The 14,474-nt window shown below is 37.2% G+C and overlaps 1 protein-coding gene across 4 annotated transcripts in view; it reads right to left on the bottom strand.

Moving 5' to 3' along the window:
- The window catches only part of LOC136837009 (uncharacterized), a 67,121-nt gene extending 57,712 nt beyond the window's left edge, over positions 1-9,409 (bottom strand). Inside the window, exons 1-3 of one of the 4 annotated variants that reach the window (XM_067101541.1) lie at positions 9,136-9,409; positions 8,291-8,549; positions 2,017-2,107 (exon numbers count right to left, since the gene is read on the bottom strand). In XM_067101541.1, the coding sequence (XP_066957642.1) occupies positions 2,017-2,107; positions 8,291-8,482 (283 nt within the window). In that variant the 5' untranslated portion in view covers positions 8,483-8,549; positions 9,136-9,409. Of the gene's footprint in view, positions 1-2,016; positions 2,108-8,290; positions 8,652-9,135 lie in introns of those variants that run through there. The other 3 variants (XM_067101542.1, XM_067101543.1, XM_067101540.1) reach the window with 3 other exon arrangements.
- Between the last annotated feature and the right edge of the window lie 5,065 nt (positions 9,410-14,474).

The following is a 14,474-nucleotide window of genomic DNA, read 5'->3' as shown; positions in this document are numbered from 1 at the left end:
TACCCATGTAATTATTTGGTAAGTTACTTATATATAAAAGTCTTTTATTTGGATACATCTCCAGTGAAAGCTGGTCCAGTTTTTTAAAATTTTGCAGCTAATGAAGGGAAAGGTAGTTAACTAAAGGCAAACATGTAATGGGTTAGGGATTCATCAACCCAATCAATTCCTGGTGTAGCTTTTTCCTTCTGCAACAGGAACACATGCAAGATTGGTTTGAGGTATGATTATAAGAAAAATACAAATTATCCCGAAGTGGCAATGTGTTCCTTTTATAAGGAGGCTTATTTCTTAGGTGGGAGGTACTGTTTGAAGAGCATGACTTATGTTGTTCTTCCCACCTGGAAGTGCCAGCTTCCTGATCACACATGTGAGTGGGATGGAAAGGATGTCTCCTGTAACATCTGTACAGCCTGGCATATGTGATATTGTGGATGACAGGGCCCTTGGCCAGAGTTTGACTTCATAATAGCCTTGTACTAAGGGATATGGAAGAACCTAGGTTTCCTATATGTGATGGGTAGACCAGTTTGGAAGGAACCAACATTTTAATTATAAACCTAGAGTTAATAATGCTCTACTACCTGCAATGTCCTTTTCTTTGTTTAAAGAAAGATGGATGTAGTCATAGCTACCTAGTATTAATAAACAGAGATAGGATGCTCAGTTGTCTAACCCACCTTCATCTCACCAGAGAAGTGTGTATACAGCCATAGGCTGCAACAGTATGAGATAGGAAAGTAAGGATGAAGTACCAATCACCTTTCTTTCACCCGACATTTTACCACCAAAAACTTTAACAAGATGTTCTGTCCACTGAAGCCCTGGAAGCTACACATCTTGAGTAGTAACCATAGGTCCTAAGGACAAATTATCCAAGGACTTGTTTCAATACCTGTTAGACTGAGAAGTTCTTCTTGAACATCAAGGATGAAGCAATGCCCCTGATCTTGTGATACCTCACCCATGGTATGGAGCTTTCACCTTTGCCTGATGACTTGCACACTTGCTTGTTACCTCCTTTAGTCTGAATAAGATGTTCTCAAGTACTTCCTTCTTGGACCTGGCAGCACTAACAAACAGTCATTGAAAATCAGACTAGAGATGCTGAGGCCAGTGCAGGAAGTATCACATAACTCACAGGATACAACAGCATCTCAACACATACAACACCTACAAAGTCCTGAAGGAGGGAGGGGGGATCAAATTCTCTCTAAGGGAAGAACAGAATGACACTCCCTACAGTGGAAGAAGTTCACAGCAAAGGATCACAGTTGATGGCCAGTCAAGGAGAGTGGAAGGCATTAAGGTGCTTTCTTAGACTTCTTCCGCTTGGACTCGTACCTCTTTCACTTGGCAGAGACAGATACTATGCAACTGAAAGGCAACAAACACTCCTTTCCTCTAAAGAAAGAACAAACAGAATGAGGATCTATGTTCAAAGGTGACATGAAATGTCCACAGACACATGGTCACACCCACAACACCTTCCCCAATCAAATTTCTACACATAAGTATCAGGTACCATCATTCCTACCAGAATCAAACACATTATCAATACAAAAACCAAAGTACGGAACAAAACGTAAAAACGTGTAGAAACAGCTTCAACAGCAGCAGCCCTGAAGAGTTGTGAAGAGCAAGTGTCTTTACAGCAATGCAGCCAGAGAAAAACTGATGCCAACAGACCAGTAAGTGGGTGTGAGCCCCAGCTCCTTTCCTACCTTTTGCTGAAGGTATATCCACATAAAACACAACGGTTTGCATCTTTGCAGGAACAAACATGTTTTCAAAGGATGCATCCAAATAACGATTAGTTTCTAGTGAAGGGACAAATGGTTCTTATCAGTGAGACAGATTATTCACACTACTACAAGCCACCAACATAGTACTGTACCTATACTACTCCAATTTCAATTTGGGCCAATACAGTTGCTACCAAAACAGCAGATTAAGATACAAAACAAGGGAATCTGTAATTACATAGAAATAATTGTGAACAGAATAACAACTTACTTGCAGCATATGCAACACCTTGGGCATGATTACCACTGCTGTGAGTTACAATTCCAGGACTGTTGGGGTTTCTCTCCTTCTCCAAGAAAACCTGTGATAAAAAGCACAATAAGAGCCATTGCCATAATGAAAGACAATTTTGAAGATGCCCCTGACCTAGAAAAACTCTTGATAGAATCAAATCACCAAAGAGGACATGGCAACAATTATGAGATATAAAATTGTCTCCTAATATTATTCCTTTAACCCTGTTGGTTGCAGAGATGCTGAACAATTTTGACTAAATTTTGGTTCTCTTTAGAGTATTTCCTTTTTTACAGTGTTCCTAAATGTACAGACTGTAATAAAAGTTAAATGTCCCCTTCCAGATTCAACAAAACTTTTCTTCTTCCCAGTTACCAAAGATTCATGTTAATCTTATTGCTTTTTTTAACTTTATGCAAGAATATCTTTGGCATCTACCTCTTATAGTCTGTTCAACATTCTAAGATCGCTAGGGTGGGGCCAGGAAAAGAATACAGCGTTGCCAGATCTATTTATCCTTTTAAATCTCACCCTCGAGGTTAATCCCTTGTTTATGGCTTTACCCAAGATCTGTCATTTACTGTACTTTGTTTTATAAAGAAACAACGAGTAAATTTTGGTTGTTCTTAATGATTTTCCTTTCTTTGTGAGCTTTTTTGGAAATAATGATTATAGTTATAATAATACCATAATGTATTTGATGCATTAACACACTTGAAATCTGTGTGGGTGGTTCAGCAGGAATGGCTTTTCAAGCCATTTGATTATTGTCCATATTCCATATCAGCATTTATTTATGGTTACGTGACTGTATTTTTTCAGTGCATCTGCAGGTTAAATAAGCTACTTATCATTTAGGAGAAAAATAAATTACCATTACTGTAATTACAGGGCCCCCTTGTTGTTTCTTTAATATGAAATATTTTACAATGTTATAAACAGTTTACTTGACCTGAGAGTAAAGGTGTTGGCCGTGGGGAGATTTGATCCACTTTGGCTATCCCTGGGACTATCAATACTGTCCAATGACTGGCTTCTTAAGGTGACCACCGTTGTTATTGTTTTAGATTGAGCTGGTCATTTAAATGCCCTCACTGACCACGTGTCAGGGAAACTGAGGTTTGGCAGCGGCGGCCAAAAATTATGCCATGTCTCTTTGTTTTTATGAAGATAAATTAGGCTTGTACTGCAAATATGTGAAGCCAGATATGTTTCGATGTTATCTTTAAATGAATAACATTTATTTTTTAAATTTCACTTGAACAAGCTCTAACAAGGCAAAACTTTTAATCATAACGAGACATTTGACACCGCTGTATTCTTTTCCTGGCCCCACCCCAGCAATCTTAGAATGTTGAACAGACTATAGATAGTAATGTTCAAAATTGTGATATCTACCAAACTACTACCAACCATATACAGTATATTCTATGGAAAACTGCAACTGAAGAGCTGCTGTATCAAGTAATTGCTTCCATTCCTCTATCATCATGATATAAAATTTTCCTTGATACAGTGCAGTACCATTACAGTATACCTGATTCATTTAACATTCCTTCTTTTATAAAGTGGGTCAACTTCCTGCAATACTATTATAGGCAGCTCTTGGGCCTCCAAACATTGGTCCCTCCAGTTCATATGATATTACAGTATTATTTACATTATCATTAAGCTAATTATATAGACTGATACCTCATTATTTATTATAACACAGTTTGTGCCTAGTTAATATTCTGCATGCCATGATCTACCATTATTTAGAAAATAAATTATTCTAATCACAGAATCAGAATTACTGTATAAGGAAACCAAAGCTACCTATTACAAAACATGGAAGAGATACCTTCACGGTGGCCAATTACTGGTTCAGTGAAATTACATCATATACTGTGGTAATTGTAAAATTACAAAAAAGTCAATGTATTTTTTATGTGGTATTAATAACAAAATATTTGTAGCATAACTGGATTACTGTATTAAGAAACATGCATTCCATTGCATGCATATTGGTTTAGATGATATGAAACTAACTTGCAACATTTGTTTTTGGTCCAAAAATAGGTGGCAGAGTTGCTCCCCTTAAGACCCCCTTGTTTCTCAGACTAAGTATAGTATTGGTTATCTTTCAGGTTTTTCTTGTGTTCAGAGAAGAGATTAATATTTACCAATTATGTGTGTTGATTTCTTTTGTATGTCTCATAATCCCCAGTAGCAAAATTTCAGAAATTTCTCTTATAATTTGCACAAGCAGTTTTCCTCAAGCATATCCTACTAAGGCTGTTTGTGCACTGAAAACTCCAACTGTTAACTTTTCTCAGATTTTTATTTTTGTTTCGTTTAGATAGTTTCCTTCTTGTGTTGCAGAGGAATTTCACAAGGTTTCCATCATTTTGGAATTACTATGGGAAACATCCACTAGAATCATGGCTTTGCAGCAGCCACTAAGATACAACCCTCATCTTGATGGTTGAATTAACATATAATTCAACAGTCAATCCCCTGGCTATACATTGTTTACCATACATTGTCCATGTTGTGATGAAAAGGAATTTTAGATTTGAATGGTATTAATCCTACCTTTTATGCTTCATATCATCCAGCTATTAACAGGGAAGCAGAAAGACTTGTTAAAACTTTTAAGCATATTATAATGTAAACAAGCAAATTTTGACAATGTTTTTACTGTAATTTCTTCTATTTGTGTGTCATATTCAGAAATGTCATTTATTGCAATATTTCAAGGGGAATAGAATGCTACAGATTATCATGAATGTTATTCATGATAACCTAAGTACTGCTTGTTTTATACAAAATATCTGAACAGAGCTTTGATTCTACTCAACACTGTTTGACCATTAATAACGAATGTGGTTGTTTTCATATGACTTCTACATTGTCTTGTTCACTTGTTTACACTGAAGAGAATGTAGGTAGCAAAGAGATAACTAATAAAGTAAACTGCAAGAAACATTCACTTTAATTACCTTCCATTCTTTTTATGTTTTTTTAAATACTCTTTTTCATTCATGAGATGGGAATGAAGATTGAATAGCAGTAATCACATTAGTGAGCACACAAAAACCATGCAGAAAATAAATCTATTCGCCAAACTGACCAGTGCTATGTTGTTAGAAACTTGTAATTTTTCACATGCTGGGGGCTAACCACTGTGAGTTTACTTCATTTGAATATTTACATTAACTTTGGCTTGCAACTTTTTCTCAACAGCAAGAATTAAGTAATGAATCTCCTACTGCAGTGGTAAGATAAACTAGAAAAAATGTTAAAAAAATTTACAATACACAATTTACGAGGGGTACTTAACTACAGGGAAGGTGAAGAGCCAAGATGATCGTGTAGGTCATGCAACCTCTCAGGTCATAATGTCTCCATTTCTTTATATGTAAATGAATAATTCCATATAAAAAATAAAATTATTTTATGATTGCATGAGTTTTACACACAGTATAATAATAAGAATACTATGTAAATCAGTTTATAAATATTTACATATCTATACACAAAATGAGTAAGCATATACATTTTTATGTAATCATGGAATTTTCAGAAAAATTTCCCAATGTATAGAACTACTTATAAACAGAAAAATCAACTTCATACCAATCATAATTTCCTTCCTTTTTTTTTTTGCATTTTCTCAGAATTTTAGCACATAAAAATTCATTTCTCTGATATAATCAACCAAAAAATTCACCAAATGGGTTTGAGACTTCTCACCAGGACTAGACAACCATACTCCTCATAGGATGAACTCTATGTCCACTTGATCGCTTCATGAAGCCCGACAGAAATGGAATTCTAGACACCACATTCTTGTGCTTGCCAGTACTACAAAGAGACTGACATTCATGCCTAAGAGGTTGGGTTCTCATAGATATGCAAAGTGCTGTAGGAAGGAAGCAAGAGACTAGCTAGCTTCCTGGGATACCAAGGGAAGGCTACAACTTTTGCCAGTACTCCAACAATTCATACATTCCTGAAGCAGTTGAAGAGATGGGTAAGTGGTGATGAATCATGTGTGTGTGTCAAGGTCTCACCTAGAGAGAGATTGGCACAAGCACCTGGGTCATCACTAGAAGAGTGTGCTGGTCATCCTCCTTCATGTGTGTAACCTCCTCAGACTGGGCCAAAGAAGAATGAGCAGACAGTGGAAAAGATTTAGACGTATTAAGGGAGGAGTATTCCCCTCCCCCTCCCCCAACAATAGTACCAGTGAATGCCTCTTGCCAAATCTCTTCCACTGCAAAGAAGACAAGCCTGAGTATTCATCACAGGAAGAACCATGACTACAGGACCTACCCCTGAAAAAGGAACAGATACAACAAGCATCAACCAACACAAAAGGGAATGAAGTGACCATGCATTTGCTCACTTCCTTCACACCTTGTTAATTTTGTTTTGTTTTGTTTCCATAATGAACAATAAAAATAACCTACACACCCAAGACAAGAAAAATTTTTAACCTTACAGTCTGCTAAACAGCAAGATGTATTGATATGACCATGGCTTAAGAAATAGCCTTAATTTTTAGTAGAGTCACCTGCTTACCACAAATCAACCACCTTGTTACAAAGTTTCAACAACCATTACCAGAACATGCTGAGCAATCCCAAAGGAATAAACATGACTTTGTGTTTGGTATACTGCCTTATTGAAACTACATAATTTTTTCTTTTTTTTGCATAAATGCCAGATCTTGGAGATTATTTACTTTGTTCTCAAGTCTCCTTCATATACTCAATACAAAAAGCAAATTAAAATAAACTGCAAATTTACTGTTACTGAGATATTTAATAATAAATGTTACCCACACTCAGATTTTCTAAATTCTTTGTTCATGTTTTGATGTAGCCTACAGTATGTGCAAGTGGGGCTCGCATAGCTAGCCCACTTTCTACGTACAATACCTAGCCTATTTAGTTATTTTCATCTGGAAATATGGGTATATGGACAATGAAGAAACCTGATTGGTTCTTATGTCTTAAGTTTCACAAAATGAGCGGAATTTTGGGAAACAACAAAACTTCACTTCTCAATTATGGTTCCTTCAGTGCAGGCATTTAACTTGTTCCTCAGATTGTTTGAGTTGAATTGCAAAATTTTACACAAAAATTTGTGTGTAATTTGATCATTTCTAACATTCACTTAGTAGTTTTAAGATAGGTACTGGACACCCTCATGTTTTACAATTATGGAGAGCTACAGGGAAGCCTGGTTTTTGGGTGTGGGAAAAAAAAAACCAAAGGGATTCGAGAGATGTATTCCAACATCCCCATGATACTTCTGGTGGTTCTGATTATGGCATAGCTTATTAACATTAAAATTTTCAAAGTGAGAATTCACCCCTGTATTTGTTTGGTGGTCCCCCCCCCCCCCGCTCCCATCTCAAATACCACGGTCTCCCACTGTAGTTCTTGAAGCTGTAAGATGTAAAGGGAGTCCAGCATCTCTCAAACTGCTGGTCTGCTACTGAAAAGGATGTCAGAAAAATTGGTAGAACTATATAGTAGCTCCTCGGCGGCGACTGCCTTCTAACTTAACTTTTTCTACAGTTTTTTGGTTCCTTATTATGAATTTACCTTTAATTTTTGGCGCTCAAGTGTAACTAACCTGTAATTAACCCGTGAAGTCCATCCAAGAAGGGGTTTCCAACGCGATCTTCACAAGACAGAGCACGGGTACGTCTCTTTCGAACGGTTCATATCCCGTCCGGCAAGTGCAATAACTTGTTAACATATCGGCACCCAACACCCCCAAGCCAGTACTAAACATGGCGAAGGGACATTCCATTTGGCCGACAACAAACAGATGCACTGCCAGTATCAGAACCCCAAAAAGTGTAGAAAAAACCAGTTGAAAAGGTAAAAACAAGCTCGGAGCTGATATACAGAATTACCGAAAAATTCAGCACAATAAAACATAATCATATTTCCAACACCGGAATACGATTTGGGGTATGGTTTACAGTAAAAATTTACCAATAACTCAATCAGCCCCAAAGGTGAACTAGCCTACTACGTTAGTAGGGTAGTGACCAAACGTAGCCTTGCCTACCCTATTAACTAAAATGGAAAGTGGCAACATTGAACAATACATGTAGATTATTACAAGCTGTGACCTGACCAGTAAGATTCCAGGCTATACTACACCATGGTCGAAGTATATTTCGACCATGCATTGCGCTACACATTGAGAACGTCTAGCATATACAAAGTGCTTTTTGAATTACCGCGTTACAAGCTCCACGGGCTTTGAAGGCTCCTGTTTTTTGAAAGCATTCTGCTTTGAAATAGATCTTCCTTTTCGCAAGTCTGTCGATCGCCTGGCATGTCAACACCGGCGTCCTGTGAACGAAGTCTTTAATTCTTACGCTCGCTTCACAGACTTTTCCCACATCAACAGGTGTGGATTTGTCACTCATTTGGCTTTTGTTTACTTTGTCCAAAAGTCTCTTTCACTGTTTTCTTTCGTTTTGTTTTGATGAAAAACTTAAATTTCAGTCAATGTAAATTTTGTTAGATATAACAATAAACAAAAGTGTAATAAGAAATGTTCATTTCATAATGATACACCGTAAAACAAAACCTAAGTAGGTCATATACAACACCACAGCAAAGTCAGAACAACCAAATTCGGAAGAGGTGACACATTCGTTTAGACCACAAAATTAATAAAGGCTCCCCAAGGCTAAATTATCATACACAGTAGCACTCTGAATTTACTAAAACTCTGATCACTTTGAAATTTTAATATAACTCTTAAAACATGATAAAATATTAACATATGACAAGTGAATTTACTTTCTACCTACAATCGAAGACAGGCCACCTTAACCGAACGAACATCATATTATTGGCACTTGGTTTATGATCATTCAAATATCATGCATGCCACAGTAAAGGGAAAAATCTTTATTCTAATGTTAAAGTCACCCTATCTTATTCAGACAGAAGCCAAATTCTCACTGTTTATATTAAAAAACGGGAATACACGTACATACATATAAATTTGCAATTTGAGCTACTAATCATTGTTAATGATAAATTGATCTAGATGTAGGTTTCTGTGGAATACCTAATACTTGTGAAAATACGCTGCACTCGCCTACTTGTAATTGATATTGGCTATAAGGAATACACGAGACCCTTCGTACTGTCATCTAATGGATCAGCATTTGGAATTCAAATATTATGTTTATCTAATCAGCCTTTAGGAGTGATAATATGCCACGGTTTTCCACGAGTTTCCAGGACACTAGTTCCGCAAGTGTATGGGTGTCTAACCGGACCCGGGAAATGCCGGCTTCGCCAGTCAGACAGTCACTACGGAAAGCACTAGAACGGACTGCACCAAACCAGACATTTAAGTCAGGCCTAGTGGTTAGTGCCATGCGCAATCACGTATTGGGCAGGTGTTACGTATTATCCCCGCCCACAACCAACTCCCTTTACCAACCGGCCTAAAATTATGGATTTTTCGTCCCCCTCTCTTAACTGCAGTACATTGCAAGCCCTCACGCCTATTCCCTTATGACTCAGATGTGAAAATACATAAAATGTTACACTATTAGGTGCAAGCACTTCGACATCAGGACAAACACTATGTCATTCACATTAAAACAAAATAGATTTTAACCAAATTTTGAAACTGCAGTACACCAGCATCGTTTTGGTAACACATATCTACATGTAAGATGCTGTGGGGAACTGCAGAGGTTATGCCAAGTTAAAAGATTATTATTATTATTATCATATTATTATTATTATTATTATTATTATTATTATTATTGTTATTATTGTTGTTGTTGTTGTTGTTGTTGTTGCAGAAAATACGAAAACGCGCTTTCTATATTTACTCTCAAACTTTCGTGGAAACTCATGGTTGTAAAATCAATGCTTAAATCTAATTTTAATTAGTATATACATACACACACACACACACACACACACACACATATATATATATATATATATATATATATATATATATATGTGTGTGTGTGTGTGTGTGTGTGTATGTATGTATATATATATATATATATATATATATATATATATATATATATATATATATATATGTGTGTGTGTGTGTGTGTGTGTGTGTGTGTGTGTGTGTGTGTGTGTGTGTGTGAGTGAGAGAGAGAGAGAAAGAGAGAGAGTACTGAGGCCATTCCTATCCAATGCCTGTTTCACACTTTCTAACCATCCAATTCTAAATCTTCCTCTCCTCTTCCCTAGTACGCTTCTGTATTATACCAATATATCATCCACTATCTGCAACTTTTTACGACATCTACTGTACTTATCTCCACATTTCTCACCATATCAATTCTTCTTGCACCACATTTACTTCACAGACAGTTCATCTGAGCAGCTTTTTTTAACATTTATTCAACATCCTCACCTCACTTCCGTAAAAGAGAATTGGCTCAACAATCCTTTCATATATTCCCACCCTGCTACTTCCCTTGCTTTACTTATTCCATCTCCTATCCTAGCATCATACTTTAGTTTTCTGAAAAGAAACTTTGTCTGTCCGTCCGCACTTTTTTATGTCCGCCCACAGATCTTAAAAATTACTGAGGCTAGAGGGCTGCAAATTGGTGTTGATCATCCACACTCCAATCATCAAACGTACTAAATTGCAGCCCTCTAGCTTCAGTAGTTTTTATTTTATTTAAGGTTAAAGTTAGCCATAATCTTGCTTCTGTCAACGATATAGGACATGCCACCACCGGGCCGTGGTTAAAGTTTCATGGGCCGCTGCTCATGCGGCATTATACCGAGACCACCGAACGATAGATCTACTTTCGGTGGCCTCGGTTATACGCTGCAGTGGCTGTACAGAAAACTCGAGTGCGCCGAAGAAACTTCGGCGCATTTTTTACTTGTTATATTTACTTCCATTTAACCCTCTCATCCTCATTCTTACTCAATCTCGCCTTTCGAACACTTCCAAACTCTTTTACATGGAGAAAGGCGCACCAATATCCCGCAAATTCCCCTTACCACAATAAACTTTGCTTCTATCATGATGTACCTATAAAAATGATGATAATGATAAAAGAAATGACATCCAGATTAAAAGCGGTGAATCCAGAAGATGTCACTCTCACGAACTTAATGAAAGGCTGTAGATAAGTGGAAGGCCTCGTGACATAAATGCTTATATTATCTGGTCATATGAGACAGCTCTGTAAAGCCATTTATAATTACTTAGCATCCCTTTAATAGAACAGAATGCCCGTGTGTGAAAGAAGAAGTAAACAGCAAAGAAACGTTTGGCAAATGCAGAGGGCAATGGCATATTAATAAAAGTATACAAGTAGACAAAAAATAACTATGTTCATCAATAGGGAGCTGTTGGGGAGGAGGCACACTAGCGGACCCAGAAAATAATATATATATATATATATATATATATATATATATATATATATATATATATATATATATATACATATACATATACATACATATATATATATATACATATATATATATATATATTATATATATATAATAGATTTTTTTATTTTTTTTCCATTTTTATATTTCTCATTTATGTTATCATTATCTAAATCTTCGATATTATTATTTTGTCATTATTTTTCATGGGGGGGGGGCGCCACGTGCCCAGGTGCTCCCCCCCCAACCCCCGGATTCCTTAGTGAGGAGGCAGGAATATGAAAACAGAGGAATATGATACTTAAACATTCAAGTATTTGCACCCACAACAAGGCTACAAGGACTGATTTGTTTTTTTTTTTTTTTACTTCAAGAGGAGCTTTCTATTTTTTCATCACTGTCTTGTTTAAAAACTTTCCTTACGTCTTACCAGAAATGCTGAAAAATGTTATGCCGCACGATTCTTTTTCTTCTCTGTCAGCTTTCCCTCCATCTAAGAGGACGATTGTGTTTTTCATCCATTCATTTCGAACCTACCCACCGTGCAGAAATACTGAGGCATCAATCGTATGATATTGCCAACTCCTCAAACCTTGCCATTCCTCTCTGCTGTCATCTACATACAACAGCACTTCGACACAAGACTGCATTCTGTAAGTGTGTGTCAGATCTGCCAAATGTTTGGTGGTTACCTCTGTCAAAGAAAGTTGTAACACCTGTATATTATTTCTTTAGGATATATCAAAGTCTAGAGGTACTAAAGCATAATATTCCAGCCCGGTGTTTGTCAGTTTGCTGAACAGCAGCACTTATATGCAGTAAATCTGCCTCGCTGCCGAACTTCTCAGTTCCAGAGGTCCTGTTTTACTTACACCGTTGGACTGTGGAACCGTCTCCCTGAGGATGTTGTGCATTTAGAACCTCGAAAGTTCAAGCGGAGATGCAATGCTTTACTACCCTAAAACAATTCACCAGTGCAGTTTACTAATTTATTTATATCCTTATCTGTTTATCTATTAATTTATTATTCTGTCTATTTTATTGTCTAATAATTGATCTCCCCTATCTGTATTACCTATTATCTTCTCTAACTTCTTTCAGGTGAACATTATATTCTCTGGAAGCTTGAATTTAAAGTCAAAGGCCACTGTAGGCTTGTCCCTCGTGAATCGACGTTTGTCTCCTGAATAATAATAATGTTGGATGTTTTAGAGGTGGAAATAGCCTTCAAATAATAAAAGTGCCTCGTCAGTGATGGCCATCATCAATTACTCTTGCTTACGTGGGAAGCTAGGAAACAAAAATATTCTTTCTCACTATTCTACATGACCCGAAAGTCTACGAAAGGCTGGATGCACGAGTTTGCAGTCCCCTCAGTCTTGATTTTTAATGTTCACAGTGTTGCGTACAATCCTTGGGCTGGTGTATGGAATGACAAAAGAACGGAAGTTTGGCAAGAGAAGACTTTTGAAGAGAGAAGGGAGTGTACGCATGAAGCGTTCGCTAAGAAACAGTTGTGTTAAAATTTGTGAGCAAAGGAAAATTGCCTGCGATATACACAGCGCTACAGACATATAGAGAAGCTACGTGAAGTGATGAACATCAGTATATCAAGAGCGATTAGTTTTTTGTATCTGAACTCATACTTTTATAAAAAAAAAAAAAAAAACGGGCGTAAAAGGAAGAGTAAGTGGTTTGATGTCTTACGTCTCTGAGAGGCTGCTTAATGTTGACATGAATGGGGTGCTTGAAGAGGAGTTCGAGTAACCAACAGGAAATGGGACGCGACATATTAGGATGAGGAATGGAATATGGAATGGGATATAGAGTTTAAAGCAAAGAACAACACTGGGACCTTTGAGGTCATTCAGCGCTGGGAAGGAAACTGAGAGTAGGTAGCTTTAGAGGTGTAACAGGTGGGAAAACTTCGCAGTTGCACTATGAAATAATCGTTAAGAAAGGGTGGATAGGAAGATGGAAGAAATACAATATGGATGGAGGTACAGGCTTGGGATAAGAGATGATGCTTTGAATCTGCTGTGAAATAGGTCTTTCGAGGGTGGTGCATTGTTGATACGTGTCAGTAAAACGAAGCTACAGAGACTGGTGAGAGTCTAAGTCTTTTGATGAAAAAGTCGATAGTGACACTTAATAAGTGTAAGGTTATGTGGATGAATAATATGATAACAATAATAAAGAATATGATAATTATAAGTTAGTGTGAAGGATCATGGAAGTTGTAGAGTCATAGAAAAGGCGAGGCATAAATGTTAATAAGATTTTTGCACAACTGCAGAGTAAACATAAAAAAAAAGTTGTCGAGGAAGGTACACATTATAATTAGGGCTAAATTCTGTTACTGAAATACTGGCATTTGACTGACAGTAGGTGATAGAATCAGTATAGACACTTGCGCTGGAGGTATATTTCTAATATCAAGGAACTGCAACGCTATCTCACCACTTGATGCACTGACTCTTACGGTAGTTGCATGCAACAGCTCAGCTATTGCGTGCGTGCCAGAGAGAGAGAGAGAGAGAGAGAGAGAGAGAGAGAGAGAGAGAGAGAGAGAGAGAGAGAAATCCCTTCGGTGAGCTTTATAAGAGTGGTTTCGTTAATGTCCATTTTAATAATAATAAGAGTAATAATAACCTCAGCTTCATTCATAAGTTATAAAAACTCCTCATATTACGCACGTCCTACTCAAGGTCCGTGATTGATTGAATTATGATTTTATGGAATTTATTTAGACTTTCAAGCCAAGCAATGGGCCGCTTTCGGCCATTCAGCTCTCAAGACAGTGAAACGAGGGAGGTTGGAGTGGTTGGACAGCAAAGACTAAAGAAACGAAGCGGGAGTAAAGATAAAGTAAAAGACCAAAAAAGTGTAAGCGGTTAGGGACCAAAGGAACGTTGTAAACATCCTTCAGTAAAGCCTACAGCGCACCACGTGAGGTGTACTGATGGCACTACCCAGCTATGGGCCCCCAAGGTCTGCAGAATACTT

Source organism: Macrobrachium rosenbergii, chromosome 57 (genome assembly GCF_040412425.1).
Source record: "Macrobrachium rosenbergii isolate ZJJX-2024 chromosome 57, ASM4041242v1, whole genome shotgun sequence".
Taxonomy (NCBI): domain Eukaryota; kingdom Metazoa; phylum Arthropoda; class Malacostraca; order Decapoda; family Palaemonidae; genus Macrobrachium; species Macrobrachium rosenbergii.
Note: the sequence above shows the minus strand (reverse complement) of the source record. Positions and strands in the feature narration are given on the sequence as shown.